Source organism: Aquarana catesbeiana, unplaced genomic scaffold (genome assembly GCF_042186555.1).
Source record: "Aquarana catesbeiana isolate 2022-GZ unplaced genomic scaffold, ASM4218655v1 unanchor235, whole genome shotgun sequence".
In the NCBI taxonomy this organism is placed as follows: Eukaryota; Metazoa; Chordata; class Amphibia; order Anura; family Ranidae; genus Aquarana; species Aquarana catesbeiana.
In genome coordinates, this window is record NW_027362663.1 from 553,241 (window position 1) to 571,922 (window position 18,682).

General features: G+C 46.9%; 3 protein-coding genes across 8 annotated transcripts in view; 1 reads left to right on the forward strand and 2 right to left on the reverse strand.

Annotated features, from left to right (window-relative positions):
- Positions 1–15,009, forward strand: part of LOC141121935 (uncharacterized) — a 206,895-nt gene extending 191,886 nt beyond the window's left edge. For all 6 annotated transcript variants that reach the window (XM_073611688.1, XM_073611687.1, XM_073611689.1 and 3 more), the window contains one exon: positions 12,019–15,009. In XM_073611688.1, the coding sequence (XP_073467789.1) occupies positions 12,019–14,273 (2,255 nt within the window). In that variant the 3' untranslated portion in view covers positions 14,274–15,009. The remainder of the gene's footprint in view (positions 1–12,018) is intronic.
- LOC141121938 (uncharacterized) overlaps positions 1–18,682 on the reverse strand; it is a 284,890-nt gene that overhangs the window by 234,721 nt on the left and 31,487 nt on the right. The window lies entirely within an intron of this gene.
- The window catches only part of LOC141121932 (uncharacterized), a 603,393-nt gene that overhangs the window by 138,684 nt on the left and 446,027 nt on the right, over positions 1–18,682 (reverse strand). The gene's annotated exons all lie outside the window — the stretch shown is intronic.

Below are 18,682 nucleotides of genomic sequence, written 5' to 3' on the forward strand. Positions count from 1 at the left end.
TGTTCCTGCTGGAGCACTTCTTTGACAAGCTGTCCCCGGAAGTAAGAGAGTGGGTCCGGGACAGAAAACCTTTCACCTTGTCTGAAGCAGCTCGCCTGGCGGACGAATACACAGACGCCCACAAACTGGATAACCATGTGGTCAAGACAACAGCTCGGGTGGATTATCGATCAGCGGCACCCCCTCCAGCTGGCGCCTACCAACCACAGTCGTACCGCCCTACAGCACCACCTCCAGCGGCCACTTATTCTCAGCAGCCCAGGTTCAACTCCCAGGACTACTCACAACCCCTCAGGTGTTTCGGGTGTAAACAGCTAGGGCACAAAAAGCCAGACTGTCCGTTGAATCCAGCCAGGCAGTCCCAGTTGTGGAGAAAGCCAGCAGGGGGGAATCCCTGCACATCCATGCCTGTGGCTCACTGCGTTGAGGAGGAAGAACAGTGGGGCATCCTGCACGAGGCTGATCCAGTACAAGCAGCTAACCAGGACAACAGGCAGCAACACAGGCAGACCGTCCGGGTTAATGGAAAGGTAGCTAATGGCCTACGTGATACTGGCGCCACCATGACCCTACTACGGAAGAACCTCAACCCAGAGAGCCAACACACCGGAGACACTGTACCTGTAAGGGTAGCAGGAGGCACTATTTTCCGGTTACCCATTGCCCATGTTCACCTGGACTGGGGGGTTGGTTCGGGACATGTGAATGTGGGGGTGATGAAGGATTTGCCAGCGGATGTACTACTGGGGAATGATTTGGCCCCCCTCGTTTCTGCTTACGCCCCGATGGGCCCCGCTGAGGCTAACCCAGTGACTACCCGTGCTCAGACCCGTGCTGTTGGCACCGGCCCGCTTGCTGCTGAGACCCAGGTAAGACTATCTTCCCCGACACCTTAGATCAGGCTCCCCTAGGTTGGGATACCCCAGAAGCATTCGGGAGGGAAACCCAGGAGGACCCGACCTTACATAAGTATAGGGCTAAGGCAGATACTCAGGAAAAGGGAATAGATGGGGAGCTTTATGAATGGGTGGGGGATAGACTGTATAGGATCCCTAAGCCATCCCCGGGAAATAAAGTCCCTTCGCAGAAACGACAGCTGGTGGTACCTGAGAAATACCAGCTGGAGATTCTGCGAATTGGGCATGATGTACCACTAGCAGGACATCTAGGGTCCCGCCGCACAGCCCATAGAATTACACAGAATTTCTTCTGCCCCAATTTTAACCAGGATGTGCGACAGTACTGCAAAACGTGTGACACATGTCAAAGGGTAGGTAAGCGGGGGGACCACCCTAAGGCCAGACTTATGTCCATGCCTATTATTGGGGAGCCCTTTTACCGCATAGCCGTTGACATTGTGGGTCCCTTGGCCAGGCCTAGTTCATCCGGGAAGAAGTATATTCTCATCGTGGTGGACTACGCCACCCGTTACCCAGAGGCAGTAGCTATGTCCAACATTGAAGCAGAGACAGTAGCTGATGCCCTGGTTAAAATATTTACTAGAGTGGGTTTCCCTAAGGAGATTCTCTCTGACCAGGGAACCCAGTTTACCGCTGTGCTCACCCAGCAGTTATGGAAGGTATGCAATATTAAGCCCTTGCTGAGCTCACCCTACTATCCCCAGACTAATGGTCTCTGCGAGCGCTTTAACGGGACCCTCAAGCAAATGCTGAGGACCTTTTCGGACGCTTGCAGAGACTGGGAGAAATTCCTGCCTCACCTGTTATTTGCGTACAGAGAGGTACCCCAGGAATCTACTGGGTTCTCTCCCTTCGAGTTACTCTGTGGGAGAAGGGTCCGCGGACCCCTCAATCTCATAAGAGGACACTGGGAGGGAGAGACAGAGCGGGAGGGGACCCCCATAGTGCCCTATGTTCTGGAACTCAGGGACCGCATGGCGCAACTGTCTCTGATGGTAAGGGAGAATCTGCAGGTGGCCCAGGGGAGACAGAAGAGATGGTACGATCGGGGGCCCGACAGCGTATCTTCCAGGTTGGGCAGAAGGTCTTAGTGCTCAAGCCTGTGAAGACCGACAAGATGCAGGCATCTTGGCAGGGCCCATATAAAGTAGTAGCCCAGGTATGTGATACTACCTATGTTATTGCCAGCTGTGCAGATGAAAGAATCCAGCGAACCTTTCATGTGAACATGCTGAAGGAGTATCAGGAACGGCAGGAGGATAGTGGCTGCAGTATGTGCCCCTGCTGCGGACGACTCTGAAAGTTTACCCATCCCTGACTTACTAGAGAGAGACCCCCAGACTGACCTCATTAGCCTCGTACAGCTAGGGAACCGGTTAAGCCCCACAAAGAAGGAACAGGCTAAACGGCTTCTGTGGGAGAAACAGGCGACTTTCTCCCAAAAACCGGGCTACACGACCCTGGCTGTGCATAAGGTAGAGACCCCTGGACAAGCACCCCTTCGTCAGCCCCCCTACCGTATCCCTGAAGCAGTCCGAGAAGGAATGCGGAAGGAGATACAGGAGATGATTCAGTTAGGAGTCATTGAGCCCTCTGACAGCCCTTGGGCCTCGCCTGTAGTCCTGGTGCCTAAGAAAGACGGAACTACCCGGTTCTGCGTGGACTGCAGGCGACTCAATGATAAGACCACCACTGATGCCTACCCAATGCCCAGGGTAGACGAACTGCTAGATCGTATAGCCAGGGGACGTTATTTAACTACAATAGACCTGTGTAAGGGCTATTGGCAGATTCCCCTGGCCGAGGATGCTATCCCCAAGTCGGCATTTGTTACCCCGTTTGGCCTGTACCAGTCTAAGGTCATGCCATTCGGGATGAAAAATGCCCCGGCTACCTTCCAACGTATGGTGGATCGGCTCCTCGATGGCTTTCAGGATTTTGCATGTGCATACCTGGATGACATTGCGATCTACAGTAGGTCTTGGGAGGAGCACCTGGTTCACGTAGGGGTGGTTCTGGACAAGATTCGGGCAGCAGGCCTGACCTTGAAACCAGACAAGTGCCATCTAGGTATGGCGGAACTGCAGTACCTGGGACACCGAGTAGGGTGTGGGAACCAGAGACCAGAGCCAGCCAAGGTAGAGGCAGTAGCTAACTGGCCCACACCCCGTACTAAGACCCAGGTATTAGCCTTCTTGGGGACTGCCGGGTACTACCGGCTTTTTGTCCCTGATTACAGTGCTATCGCCAAGCCCCTGACTGACCTGACGAAAAAGAATTTACCTAGGCAGGTCCTGTGGTCTCCAGCTTGTGAAGCCGCGTTTCTAGCCCTCAAGCAAGCACTTGTAAATGCCCCTGTCTTGGCTGCCCCAGTACCTAACAAAGGTTTCCTTGCCCACACAGATGCTTCCATGTTTGGACTGGGGGCTGTGCTGAGCCAAATCGGAGAGGATGGAAGAGAACACCCTGTCGCATACCTGAGCAGAAAACTATTACTCCGGGAAGTGAGCTATGCAGCAGTGGAGAAAGAGTGCTTGGCCCTGGTTTGGGCCCTTAAAAAGTTGAACCCTTATTTGTACGGACAGGAATTTTCATTAGTCACTGATCACAACCCATTGGTCTGGCTTAACTGGGTCTCAGGAGACAATGGCAGGTTGCTGCGGTGGAGCTTAGCCCTGCAACCTTACAATTTCACCATCAGCTACCGACCCAGTAAGCAAAATGGCAATGCTGATGGGTTGTACCGGCAAACCGACGTCACTCCGGCCTCCTAGTTCCGGACATCCCCAAGTTGACCCGAGAAGGATCAAGCCGGGTCTGCCGGAGTGTTCCACAAGGAGGGAGCCATGTGACGGGAGTCACTATCGGAGTACAGGGTGAATGAGAACCCCACTATGATCTGTGCTAGTCAGAGACTCAATGCTGTATATATGTGTATATAGAATGTGTACTGTTTGCTGTGCTACTTTGGGGTGGGGCTGTATTCCAATGTTCTATTGTGTTTGTCTGCCTTGGATCACAGGATGTGTATTGCTGTGAGGAAAGAGGGAGGGGGGATTCCTCCAGCAGCCCCCCTGTTAAGACTGTTTACTGATGAGAAGGTAAGCACACCTGACCTGTGTGTCCATTGTTATTGGACAGTTTAACCCGCCCTATTTTCCAAGGGTGGGGGGGAAATGTTTTGAAGTGGGATCTGTATAACATGTGTTTTTTGAATAAAGATTCATTCCTGCTTGGAACCTGAAGACAGAGCCGTGTCTCGTTTTTGGGGTGGATTATTTGTATGGGTTCCTTGTTCGGCTGATTGGAGTGTTTGGTAGCTGCCTTTGTGTTTGGGTATGAAATGTCCTAAACGACTTTAACCCCTTTCATACTCGGGGTGTCGATACATATGTAAACAGTAAAAAAGGGAGGACAGACCATATTGGCCCCATAAAGAATGAGGAAGGACATCTGGTTACAAAGGATGGGGAGATGGCAAAGGTATTGAATTTATTCTTCTCCTTAATCTTCACGAGGGAATCAGGGGGCTTCAGTAACCAAAATTGCAGTGTTTATCCTCATGACACATAACAGGAAGCACCTCCATGGTTAACAGAGGACAGAATTAAAATTAGACTTGGGAAACTTAACATTAATAAATCACCGGGACCAGATGGCTTGCACCCGAAGGTTACTTAGGGAACTCAGACAATAATTGCCAGACCATTGTTCCTAATTTTTACTGACAGTCTACTGACTGGAATGGTACCAGGTGATTAGAGAAAAGCCAATGTAGCACCAATATTTAAAAAGGGCCCAAAATACACCCCTGGGAATTACAGACCAGTTAGCCTAACATCAATAGTATGTAAACTCTTGGAGGGGATGATAAGGGACTATATACAAGATTTTAGTAATGAGAACAGTATCATTAACAGTAATCAGCATGGCTTCATGAAGAATCGTTCTTGCCAAACCAACCTATTAACCTTCTATGAGGAGGTGAGTTGCCATCTAGATAAAGGAAAGTCCATGGACGTGGTGTATCTGGATTTTGCAAAAGCATTTGACAGAATTCCATAGGGTGAGTACATGGATTGAAAACTGGCTACAAGGGCGAGTTCAGAGGGTGGTGATAAATAGGGAGTACTCGGAATGGTCAGGGGTGGGTAGTGGGGTCCCCCAGGGTTGTGTGCTGGGACCAATCCTATTTAATTTGTTCATAAACGACCTGGAGGATGGGATAAACAGTTCAATCTCTGTATTTGCGGACGATACTAAGCTAAGCAGGGCAATAACCTCGCCATAGGATGTGGAAACCTTGCAAAAAGATCTGAACAAATTAATGGGGTGAGCAACTACATGGTAAATGAGGTTTAGGACCTGGGGGTCCTAGTGGATGATAGGCTCAGCAATGGCATGCAATGCCAAGCTGCTGCTAACAAAGCAAACAGAATTTTGGCATTAAAAAGGGGATCAACTTCAGAGATAAAACGATAATTCTCCCGCTCTACAAGACTCTGGTCCGGCCGCACCTGGAGTATGCTGTCCAGTTCTGGGCACCAGTCCTCAGGAAGGATGTACTGGAAATGGAGCGAGTACAAAGAAGGGCAACAAAGCTAATAAAGGGTCTGGAGGATATTAGTTTTGAAGAAAGGTTGCGGTACGGTTGGTCCGGTCCGCAGCTCCCACACACACCATGCTGTACACTACACTTCTTGTTTTTTTTCTCGCACCAACAGTACAACAGCAGCACTTGCTGGCACAACTTGTTAAGAGGCACACACTTGTGTTACTTGCTTTTGCTGTAACTCATTTGTCACGAGTGTAGCTTGAAAATTCCACTTGCTTTTAACATTCAATTTTAAAAATGAATGCAACTTCAACTTCAACTTCAACTCCCAGGACTACTCACAACCCCTCAGGTGTTTCGGGTGTAAACAGCTAGGGCACAAAAAGCCAGACTGTCCGTTGAATCCAGCCAGGCAGTCCCAGTTGTGGAGAAAGCCAGCAGGGGGGAATCCCTGCACATCCATGCCTGTGGCTCACTGCGTTGAGGAGGAAGAACAGTGGGGCATCCTGCACGAGGCTGATCCAGTACAAGCAGCTAACCAGGACAACAGGCAGCAACACAAGCAGACCGTCCGGGTTAATGGAAAGGTAGCTAATGGCCTACGTGATACTGGCGCCACCATGACCCTACTACGGAAGAACCTCAACCCAGAGAGCCAACACACCGGAGACACTGTACCTGTAAGGGTAGCAGGAGGCACTATTTTCCGGTTACCCATTGCCCATGTTCACCTGGACTGGGGGGTTGGTTCGGGACATGTGAATGTGGGGGTGATGAAGGATTTGCCAGCGGATGTACTACTGGGGAATGATTTGGCCCCCCTCGTTTCTGCTTACGCCCCGATGGGCCCCGCTGAGGCTAACCCAGTGACTACCCGTGCTCAGACCCGTGCTGTTGGCACCGGCCCGCTTGCTGCTGAGACCCAGGTAAGACTATCTTCCCCGACATGTACCTTAGATCAGGCTCCCCTAGGTTGGGATACCCCAGAAGCATTCGGGAGGGAAACCCGGGAGGACCCGACCTTACATAAGTATAGGGCTAAGGCAGATACTCAGGAAAAGGGAATAGATGGGGAGCTTTATGAATGGGTGGGGGATAGACTGTATAGGATCCCTAAGCCATCCCCGGGAAATAAAGTCCCTTTGCAGAAACGACAGCTGGTGGTACCTGAGAAATACCAGCTGGAGATTCTGCGAATTGGGCATGATGTACCACTAGCAGGACATCTAGGGTCCCGCCGCACAGCCCATAGAATTACACAGAATTTCTTCTGCCCCAATTTTAACCAGGATGTGCGACAGTACTGCAAAACGTGTGACACATGTCAAAGGGTAGGTAAGCGGGGGGACCACCCTAAGGCCAGACTTATGTCCATGCCTATTATTGGGGAGCCCTTTTACCGCATAGCCGTTGACATTGTGGGTCCCTTGGCCAGGCCTAGTTCATCCGGGAAGAAGTATATTCTCATCGTGGTGGACTACGCCACCCGTTACCCAGAGGCAGTAGCTATGTCCAACATTGAAGCAGAGACAGTAGCTGATGCCCTGGTTAAAATATTTACTAGAGTGGGTTTCCCTAAGGAGATTCTCTCTGACCAGGGAACCCAGTTTACCGCTGTGCTCACCCAGCAGTTATGGAAGGTATGCAATATTAAGCCCTTGCTGAGCTCACCCTACTATCCCCAGACTAATGGTCTCTGCGAGCGCTTTAACGGGACCCTCAAGCAAATGCTGAGGACCTTTTCGGACGCTTGCAGAGACTGGGAGAAATTCCTGCCTCACCTGTTATTTGCGTACAGAGAGGTACCCCAGGAATCTACTGGGTTCTCTCCCTTCGAGTTACTCTGTGGGAGAAGGGTCCGCGGACCCCTCAATCTCATAAGAGGACACTGGGAGGGAGAGACAGAGCGGGAGGGGACCCCCATAGTGCCCTATGTTCTGGAACTCAGGGACCGCATGGCGCAACTGTCTCTGATGGTAAGGGAGAATCTGCAGGTGGCCCAGGGGAGACAGAAGAGATGGTACGATCGGGGGCCCGACAGCGTATCTTCCAGGTTGGGCAGAAGGTCTTAGTGCTCAAGCCTGTGAAGACCGACAAGATGCAGGCATCTTGGCAGGGCCCATATAAAGTAGTAGCCCAGGTATGTGATACTACCTATGTTATTGCCAGCTGTGCAGATGAAAGAATCCAGCGAACCTTTCATGTGAACATGCTGAAGGAGTATCAGGAACGGCAGGAGGATAGTGGCTGCAGTATGTGCCCCTGCTGCGGACGACTCTGAAAGTTTACCCATCCCTGACTTACTAGAGAGAGACCCCCAGACTGACCTCATTAGCCTCGTACAGCTAGGGAACCGGTTAAGCCCCACAAAGAAGGAACAGGCTAAACGGCTTCTGTGGGAGAAACAGGCGACTTTCTCCCAAAAACCGGGCTACACGACCCTGGCTGTGCATAAGGTAGAGACCCCTGGACAAGCACCCCTTCGTCAGCCCCCCTACCGTATCCCTGAAGCAGTCCGAGAAGGAATGCGGAAGGAGATACAGGAGATGATTCAGTTAGGAGTCATTGAGCCCTCTGACAGCCCTTGGGCCTCGCCTGTAGTCCTGGTGCCTAAGAAAGACGGAACTACCCGGTTCTGCGTGGACTGCAGGCGACTCAATGATAAGACCACCACTGATGCCTACCCAATGCCCAGGGTAGACGAACTGCTAGATCGTATAGCCAGGGGACGTTATTTAACTACAATAGACCTGTGTAAGGGCTATTGGCAGATTCCCCTGGCCGAGGATGCTATCCCCAAGTCGGCATTTGTTACCCCGTTTGGCCTGTACCAGTCTAAGGTCATGCCATTCGGGATGAAAAATGCCCCGGCTACCTTCCAACGTATGGTGGATCGGCTCCTCGATGGCTTTCAGGATTTTGCATGTGCATACCTGGATGACATTGCGATCTACAGTAGGTCTTGGGAGGAGCACCTGGTTCACGTAGGGGTGGTTCTGGACAAGATTCGGGCAGCAGGCCTGACCTTGAAACCAGACAAGTGCCATCTAGGTATGGCGGAACTGCAGTACCTGGGACACCGAGTAGGGTGTGGGAACCAGAGACCAGAGCCAGCCAAGGTAGAGGCAGTAGCTAACTGGCCCACACCCCGTACTAAGACCCAGGTATTAGCCTTCTTGGGGACTGCCGGGTACTACCGGCTTTTTGTCCCTGATTACAGTGCTATCGCCAAGCCCCTGACTGACCTGACGAAAAAGAATTTACCTAGGCAGGTCCTGTGGTCTCCAGCTTGTGAAGCCGCGTTTCTAGCCCTCAAGCAAGCACTTGTAAATGCCCCTGTCTTGGCTGCCCCAGTACCTAACAAAGGTTTCCTTGCCCACACAGATGCTTCCATGTTTGGACTGGGGGCTGTGCTGAGCCAAATCGGAGAGGATGGAAGAGAACACCCTGTCGCATACCTGAGCAGAAAACTATTACTCCGGGAAGTGAGCTATGCAGCAGTGGAGAAAGAGTGCTTGGCCCTGGTTTGGGCCCTTAAAAAGTTGAACCCTTATTTGTACGGACAGGAATTTTCATTAGTCACTGATCACAACCCATTGGTCTGGCTTAACTGGGTCTCAGGAGACAATGGCAGGTTGCTGCGGTGGAGCTTAGCCCTGCAACCTTACAATTTCACCATCAGCTACCGACCCAGTAAGCAAAATGGCAATGCTGATGGGTTGTACCGGCAAACCGACGTCACTCCGGCCTCCTAGTTCCGGACATCCCCAAGTTGACCCGAGAAGGATCAAGCCGGGTCTGCCGGAGTGTTCCACAAGGAGGGAGCCATGTGACGGGAGTCACTATCGGAGTACAGGGTGAATGAGAACCCCACTATGATCTGTGCTAGTCAGAGACTCAATGCTGTATATATGTGTATATAGAATGTGTACTGTTTGCTGTGCTACTTTGGGGTGGGGCTGTATTCCAATGTTCTATTGTGTTTGTCTGCCTTGGATCACAGGATGTGTATTGCTGTGAGGAAAGAGGGAGGGGGGATTCCTCCAGCAGCCCCCCTGTTAAGACTGTTTACTGATGAGAAGGTAAGCACACCTGACCTGTGTGTCCATTGTTATTGGACAGTTTAACCCGCCCTATTTTCCAAGGGTGGGGGGGAAATGTTTTGAAGTGGGATCTGTATAACATGTGTTTTTTGAATAAAGATTCATTCCTGCTTGGAACCTGAAGACAGAGCCGTGTCTCGTTTTTGGGGTGGATTATTTGTATGGGTTCCTTGTTCGGCTGATTGGAGTGTTTGGTAGCTGCCTTTGTGTTTGGGTATGAAATGTCCTAAACGACTTTAACCCCTTTCATACTCGGGGTGTCGATACATATGTAAACAGTAAAAAAGGGAGGACAGACCATATTGGCCCCATAAAGAATGAGGAAGGACATCTGGTTACAAAGGATGGGGAGATGGCAAAGGTATTGAATTTATTCTTCTCCTTAATCTTCACGAGGGAATCAGGGGGCTTCAGTAACCAAAATTGCAGTGTTTATCCTCATGACACATAACAGGAAGCACCTCCATGGTTAACAGAGGACAGAATTAAAATTAGACTTGGGAAACTTAACATTAATAAATCACCGGGACCAGATGGCTTGCACCCGAAGGTTACTTAGGGAACTCAGACAATAATTGCCAGACCATTGTTCCTAATTTTTACTGACAGTCTACTGACTGGAATGGTACCAGGTGATTAGAGAAAAGCCAATGTAGCACCAATATTTAAAAAGGGCCCAAAATACACCCCTGGGAATTACAGACCAGTTAGCCTAACATCAATAGTATGTAAACTCTTGGAGGGGATGATAAGGGACTATATACAAGATTTTAGTAATGAGAACAGTATCATTAACAGTAATCAGCATGGCTTCATGAAGAATCGTTCTTGCCAAACCAACCTATTAACCTTCTATGAGGAGGTGAGTTGCCATCTAGATAAAGGAAAGTCCATGGACGTGGTGTATCTGGATTTTGCAAAAGCATTTGACAGAATTCCATAGGGTGAGTACATGGATTGAAAACTGGCTACAAGGGCGAGTTCAGAGGGTGGTGATAAATAGGGAGTACTCGGAATGGTCAGGGGTGGGTAGTGGGGTCCCCCAGGGTTGTGTGCTGGGACCAATCCTATTTAATTTGTTCATAAACGACCTGGAGGATGGGATAAACAGTTCAATCTCTGTATTTGCGGACGATACTAAGCTAAGCAGGGCAATAACCTCGCCATAGGATGTGGAAACCTTGCAAAAAGATCTGAACAAATTAATGGGGTGAGCAACTACATGGTAAATGAGGTTTAGGACCTGGGGGTCCTAGTGGATGATAGGCTCAGCAATGGCATGCAATGCCAAGCTGCTGCTAACAAAGCAAACAGAATTTTGGCATTAAAAAGGGGATCAACTTCAGAGATAAAACGATAATTCTCCCGCTCTACAAGACTCTGGTCCGGCCGCACCTGGAGTATGCTGTCCAGTTCTGGGCACCAGTCCTCAGGAAGGATGTACTGGAAATGGAGCGAGTACAAAGAAGGGCAACAAAGCTAATAAAGGGTCTGGAGGATATTAGTTTTGAAGAAAGGTTGCGGTACGGTTGGTCCGGTCCGCAGCTCCCACACACACCATGCTGTACACTACACTTCTTGTTTTTTTTCTCGCACCAACAGTACAACAGCAGCACTTGCTGGCACAACTTGTTAAGAGGCACACACTTGTGTTACTTGCTTTTGCTGTAACTCATTTGTCACGAGTGTAGCTTGAAAATTCCACTTGCTTTTAACATTCAATTTTAAAAATGAATGCAACTTCTGAGCAAAGACCACATACACTATTTGAAAATAAGTTAGATGGAGAAAAGTTTTCTGTTCTGCCATTTTGAATTTTCCCGTCACTGTGGTTGGAAATTTGACCCCACTAATGGTTAGAAAATTGGATGAATGTTTTTTTGAAAGAAAAATGAGTTTGTGTTCGGCCAGCATAAGTGACATCAGGTGCAGGGAGCTTGTACCCACCTACCTGTCTATGACAAGGGAGTCTGTCATCCATCATATTATATTACACTCCTGTCTGATCATCTGCAAAACAGCATTTTACCTCTTTTTTGCATTTTAATAATGTTGATCTCTGATTCTGATATGTAGCAGATTCTCCCTCTAATAATACATCTATCTGTCTGTTATTCTCAGAGTGGATTAAATATCCAACTATATATCTGGATATTTATATTTACCGCTGTATATAGATATTCAAGAATATTAACTAAATTATACACCAACCTTTTTTTGAAGGTTTTATCCAATTAGTTGATTAATCAAAACAATCGGCCAACTAATCAATTATGAAAATAATCATTAGTTGCCGCCCTACAGAGGACCCATTTAGTAGTTACATTGAGGGGGGAATAGTAAGATCCTCAGAGACAAAGCTGCCTGATGTGGGCGGAGTCCTGGTTTAGGGGAACCAATCTGCTCATGTCTAGTAATAATCTTTTTATTTCTATTTTAGTAGATGGACGGGAGATGAGGAAAACCTCAGAGGATTGTCTCACTTTGTCTCCAGACTGTAAAGTAGAAGATGAGGACATCACACAGTATAGTCCAGGAGAAAACCCGGCTACCTCAAATGTCCATCCAGCACCACACAGTGTAGATGGACCATCGTATTCCTCTTATCCTGAGGAACCTCAGACTGTGAGGGAAGGTGCCGTCCTTCCAACAGAGAAGAGCTTTTCCTGTACTGAGTGCGGGAAGTGTTTCCGTTCTAAATCCAAACTTAATAGGCATAAAAGATCTCACACAGGAGAGAAGCCGCATTCCTGTCCTGAGTGCGGGAAATGTTTTTCACAGAAGTCCGGTCTTTCCACACATCAGAGATCTCACACAGGAGAGAAGCCATATTCCTGTCCTGAGTGCAGGAAATGTTTTTCACGGAAGTCCAGTCTTTCCACACATCAGAGATCTCACACAGGAGAGAAGCCGTATTCCTGTCCTGAGTGCGGGAAATGTTTTTCACAGAAGTCCGGTCTTTTCACACATCAGAGATCTCACACAGGAGAGAAGCCGCATTCCTGTCCTGAGTGTGGGAAATGTTTTTCACAGAAGTCCGGTCTTTCCACACATCAGAGATCTCACACAGGAGAGAAGCTGTATTCCTGTCCTGAGTGTGGGAAATGTTTTTCAGACAAGTCCTATCTTTACACACATCAGAGATCTCACACAGGAGAGAAGCCGTATTCCTGTTCTGAGTGTGGGAAATGTTTTTCAGTGAAGTCCCATCTTTTCACACATCAGAGATCTCACACAGGGGAGAAGCCATATTCCTGTCCTAAATGCGGGAAATGTTTTTCACGGAAGTCCAGTCTTTTCACACATCAGAGATCTCACACGGGGGAGAAGCCGTATTCCTGTCCTGAGTGCAGGAAATGTTTTTCACAGAAGTCCGGTCTTTCCACACATCAGAGATCTCACACAGGAGAGAAGCCGCATTCCTGTCCTGAGTGCGGGAAATGTTTTTCACAGAAGTCCGGTCTTTCCACACATCAGAAATCTCACACAGGAGAGAAGCCGCATTCCTGTCCTGAGTGTGGGAAATGTTTTTCACAGAAATCTGGTCTTTCCACACATCAGAGATCTCACACAGGAGAGAAGCTGTATTCCTGTCCCGAGTGTGGGAAATGTTTTTCAGACAAGTCCTATCTTTACACACATCAGAGATCTCACACGGGGGAGAAGCCGTATTCCTGTTCTGAGTGCGGGAAATGTTTTTCAGTGAAGTCCCCTCTTTTCACACATCAGAGATCTCACACGGGGGAGAAACCGTATTCCTGTTCTGAGTGCGGGAAATGTTTTTTAGTGAAGTCCCATCTTTTGACACATCAGAGATCTCACACGGGGGAGAAGCCGTATTCCTGTCCTGAGTGTGGGAAATGTTTTTCATACAAGTCTTGTTTTAACAGACATCAGAGATCTCACACAGGGGTGAAGCCGTATTCCTGTTCTGAGTGCGGGAAATGTTTTTCAGACCAGTTCAGTCTTAACAGACATCAGAGATCTCACACAGGGGAGAAGCCATATTCCTGTCCTGAGTGTGGGAAATCTTTTTTAGACCAGTCCAGTCTTTACACACATCAGAGATCTCACACGGGGGAGAAGCCATATTCCTGTCCTGAGTGTGGGAAATGTTTTTTAGTGAAGTCCCATCTTTTCACACATCAGAGATCTCACACGGGGGAGAAGCCGTATTCCTGTCTTGAGTGCGGGAAATATTTTTCAGTGAAGTCCAGTCTTTACACGCATCAGAGATCTCACACGGGGGAGAAGCCGTATTCCTGTCCTGATTGTGGGAAATGTTTTTCAGTGAAGTCCCACCTTTTCACACATCAGAGATCTCACACGGGGGAGAAGCCATATTCCTGTCTTGAGTGTGGGAAATATTTTTCAGTGAAGTCCAGTCTTTACACGCATCAGAGATCTCACACGGGGGAGAAGCCGTATTCCTGTCCTGAGTGTGGGAAATGTTTTTCAGTGAAGTCCCATCTTTTCACACATCAGAGATCTCACACGGGGGAGAAGCCGTATTCCTGTCCTGAGTGTGGGAAATGTTTTTCAGATAAGTCCAATCTTTACAGACATCAGAGATCTCACACGGGGGAAAAGCCGTATTCATGTCTTGAGTGTGGGAAATGTTACTCACTGAATTTTGATCTTTCCAGACATCAGAGATCTCACACGGGGGAGAAGCCACTTTCTTGTCCTGAGTGAGGAAATCGTTCCTCACTGAAGTCCTGTCTTCCTGTACATCAGAGATCCCATGCAGCCCTTGAGGTGTATTAGTGCCTTGAGTGCGGGATATGTCTTCTATATGAATGTTGCTGGACATCACAGCTCTCATGTGGGGAAGAAGCACACCCTGATATACACCTCAGATATACTTCATGGCTGATCTTCATCATGTAAGAAACAGTTCCAGGGGTGTTAACATTTTTTGAAAAAACGACTTGTCCAAGATACTAAATGAGGGGCCCAATCTCCTTGTCCCTTATGACAATCTCCTTGTCCCTTATGACAATCTCCTCGTCTCTTATGACAATCTCCTTGTCCCTTATGACAATCTCCTTGTCCCTCATCTACCAGAGAGCTCAGCAGCGGTGTGGGAGTTCATTGAAAACTACAAGCCGACATCAGCAAAGGACAGAACTCTGTGAATGAATGGCACGGCCGCCCTTTTTAGAAAGTGACAGCCGGTACTGGGAACTTCTCCCCGCACTGCTGTCACACAGAGGACTCGGATCACTGATGTAACATCTTCTCAAAAATGACCCTTTCACTGCCAGAGACGGTTTTGTGCCCACACGTTTAACCCCTTCTATACTAGACACTTTCACCCCCTTCCTGCCCAGGCCAATTTTCATCTTTCAGCACTCTCACACTTTGAATTACTATTTTGTGGTTATGTAACACTGTATCCAAATTAAATTTGTATCTTTTTCCACACAAACAGAGCTTTCTTTTGGTGGTATTTCATCATCACTGAGGTTTTTTTTGTTTGTGCTACAAATTAAAAAAGACATTTTTTTTTTTTTTTTTAAGTTTCTCTTTGTTTCTTTTATAAAATGTTGTAAATAAGTAAGTTTTCTCCTTCACTGATGAGGAGGCACTAATCAGCAGCACTTATGGGTAACACTGATGAGGCCATACTGACAAGCATCCCTGATTGGCATCACTGGTGGGGTACTGATTGGCATCCCCGATGGGCACTGATTGGCATACCTGGTGGGCACCGATGGGCATCATAGGTGGGGCACTGGTGGTCTTCACTGTTGATTATGGAAAAAAAAAAAAAGAAAGAGGAAACCAACCAATAAAGAAATCCAGAAAACTTTTACCACATCCCAATTATAATTAGAAAAAAGATAGGGGGTGCCCCAAGGGTATGGTGTGGGTAAAAGAGTGGGCAGGATATTGGCAATAGAATCATAGAAGATGTATATAAAAGTGTAAATTGTATTGGATAAACATATACAAGATAGAATAGAATATACAATAAACATCTAAAATCATGAAATTGAAATACATGTACAATAGAAATCAGCAGCTAATTGGATGTTGAGAGCACACAACATTACTAGACTGGAAGTCGATTGAATATGGTGGTCACAACAAGTCCCAACATGTTTCGGAAACAGAGAAAAGGCTAAACAAACTCTGTATTCATTTCCTTCTTCAGGGGTTAGATGGAAGCATGCTGGTAACATTCTATTGAAAAAAGGGGGGGGTATAAATGAGTACATAGGTAGCAAATCTTAGTATAGTTAGTTATAAATCAATGTATATAAATATAGCGATTAATTTCAGCAATGGCGGAAAAAACGGGGAAAGGGGAGATATTTGGAAAAATGGATCAATACTCACAAGACATATATTCCTAGACAGTGTTGCACAGCATTATTCGGATAGATGGTCCCTCACGCCTCAGACGAAAGGCTAAAATCGCATGGCAATATTCAGCAGATGAAAGCATAAAGGCATTTTATACTTTTAAAGGATTTTGGAAGATTCCCAGAACACAAGCAGTAGGTGGCTGAGGATGATGTTTTCCCAGTGGGAGCAGCAAATCAGGGTACACAAGGACCCCCTCAAATGGGCAAACCAACAAGTGCCTAACAACATAAAAACATAACAGGGGGAGATTAAGCTACAGACACAAAAGATGTGAAAAGAAGAAAAAAACAAACAAACAAACACGAGCCCTGTTGCAAAAAAAGGGAAATTTTGGTGTGAATGGAAAACATCTCCCAACAAGATAGGAAGTATCCCAATGGTTGGTTAGTCTGGTGACATATTAGTCAAGTAGGTAATAGGAGGAAAGAAGCCAAGTATTTTAGATGTATTTCCTACCTTAGACAACCATTTAATAGCCAAGTGTCTGCAATTGCATGGATACCAAGGCTGTGCAGGAAATGATTGACTGCAACATGCCAGGTATAAATAGGTGGGAAGGTGGGAGTGGCCTAGGATAAATTCCCTATAAGGTTAAACACCTGTTGCAGGAGGTCGGCAAAAAAAAAGAAAAAGGGGGGGGAAGATTACGGTGTGAATGGAGGCATCTCCCAACAAGATAGGAAGTATTCCAATGGTTGGTTAGTCTGGTGACATATAAGTCAAGATGAAGCCGTACTGACAAGCATCCCTGATTGGCATACCTGATGGGCACTGATTGGCATCACTGGTGGGGCACTGATTGGCATCCCTGATGGGCACTGATTGGCATTCCTGGTGGGCACTGATGGGCATCAAAGGTGGGGCACTGGTGGTCTTCACTGTTGATTATCGTTGATGGACCTGTACTGATAATCAATACTAAATATCAGTGCAGATCCCCCCTGTCAGGAGAGCCGCTGATCGTCTCTCCTCTACTCTCACCTTGTCAGCATGAATAAAGGAAAGCCGATAACCGGCACTTCCTGGTTACCATGTGATTAGCTTTGATTGGACACAGCTGATCACATGGTAAAGAGCCTACATCATAGGCTCTTTACCGAGATTGGAAATGCGGTGTGTCAGAGCGACTCACTGCACCACAGATTGCCACGTGCCCGAGCGGCTTATTCTTCTGGATGTCATATGGCGTCCAGTCAGGATAATGGAGCCCCCGCCTGGCCATCATTCTGCTGTAGGCCGGGCGGGGAGGAGTTAAAAAACCATTTTAGGCCTGAAGATTATAAAAAACCCCAAAACATGATATATTTTCTGAAAGCAGACACCCCAGAGAATAAAATAGCAGTAGTTCCAATTTTTTAGTCACATGATTTTATCACAAAAATCTAGGAAACACAAAATTTCAGTAAAAAAAACACAAAAGATCATTTTAGGGGGCAAAAAACACAATAAATTACCCATTTTTTTGGTAAAATATAAAAGTCGAGGTTGCACCGAGTAAATAGATACCAAATATATCAAACCTTAAATTTGTGCGCACCTGTGAAATGGTGACAAGCTTCAGTACCCTATATTTTCTATAGGTGATGCATTAAAAGCCCCCTATAGGCCATCAGTTTAGTGTTACAGAGGAGGTCTGGTGATAGAATTATTGCTCTCATTCCAGTGTGCGCGGCGATATGTAACACAATCAATGTTTTCACAAACACTTAGAGGTCTGTTTTTTTATATATATATCTGAACAAATGTGAGCAGCATTCACCCAGCTGTGATGAATATTGGATGTATTTTATTTCATACACTGATTTCCTTGGCTCCATCTAGTGGTCATAATGCAGTATTGTGCTATTTTTACTAATGGAGGTATGTCAGGAAAAATACCCCATTATGGTCACTAGATGGAGCTGACTATCATAGGAAATCACTTTGTTACATTATGACCAGAATATGTAATGACTGGATGAGTGATTGTCACATTTGTCCCATTTATTTTCTATAAGTAGACCCCTTAGATTCCTTCATCAGACATGTCTTCATACTAATACCTGAGATCATATTCATTATTATTATTATTATACAGGATTTATATAGCGCCAACAGTTTACGCAGCACTTTACAATATAAAAGGGAGACAATACAGTTATAATACAATAAGATACAAGAGGATTAAGAGGGCCCTGCTCAGAAGAGCTTACAATCTTATAGGGTGGGGCAGGTGGTACAAAAGGTTGTAACTGTGGGGAATGAGCTGATGGAAGTTGTAGGAGATTAGTTAGAGACGTTATAGGCTTTCCTGAAGAGATGAGTTTTCAGGGATCGCCTGAAGGTAGCAAGAGTAGGGGATAGCCGGACAGGTGGAGGTAGCGAGTTCCAGAGGATGGGAGAGGATTTGGACATGTTGATGTTCAGGCCAGAGATTCACCAAAATCATCCAGTAATGGACTGATGTTGGGGGAGGGGATTAGAGGGGAAGTGACCAATAAAAGGAGATCATCAGAGAAGAGGACGTATTTATTATATTGTGGTCCGCACTGTACTGTGTTTATCAATGAATTATGTGACCTGATCCATCTGCAAATTATATACAACATAAAGAGCTTTGTACTCAAGATGATGTTCCCTGCAGATCCACTGCTTCCACTTTACACCTACTTCTTTATTCCTATAATATTTGCTGCTATATTAAATAAACTAAAATCTGTACAAGTTCATGTAATCATACAATTATTTGT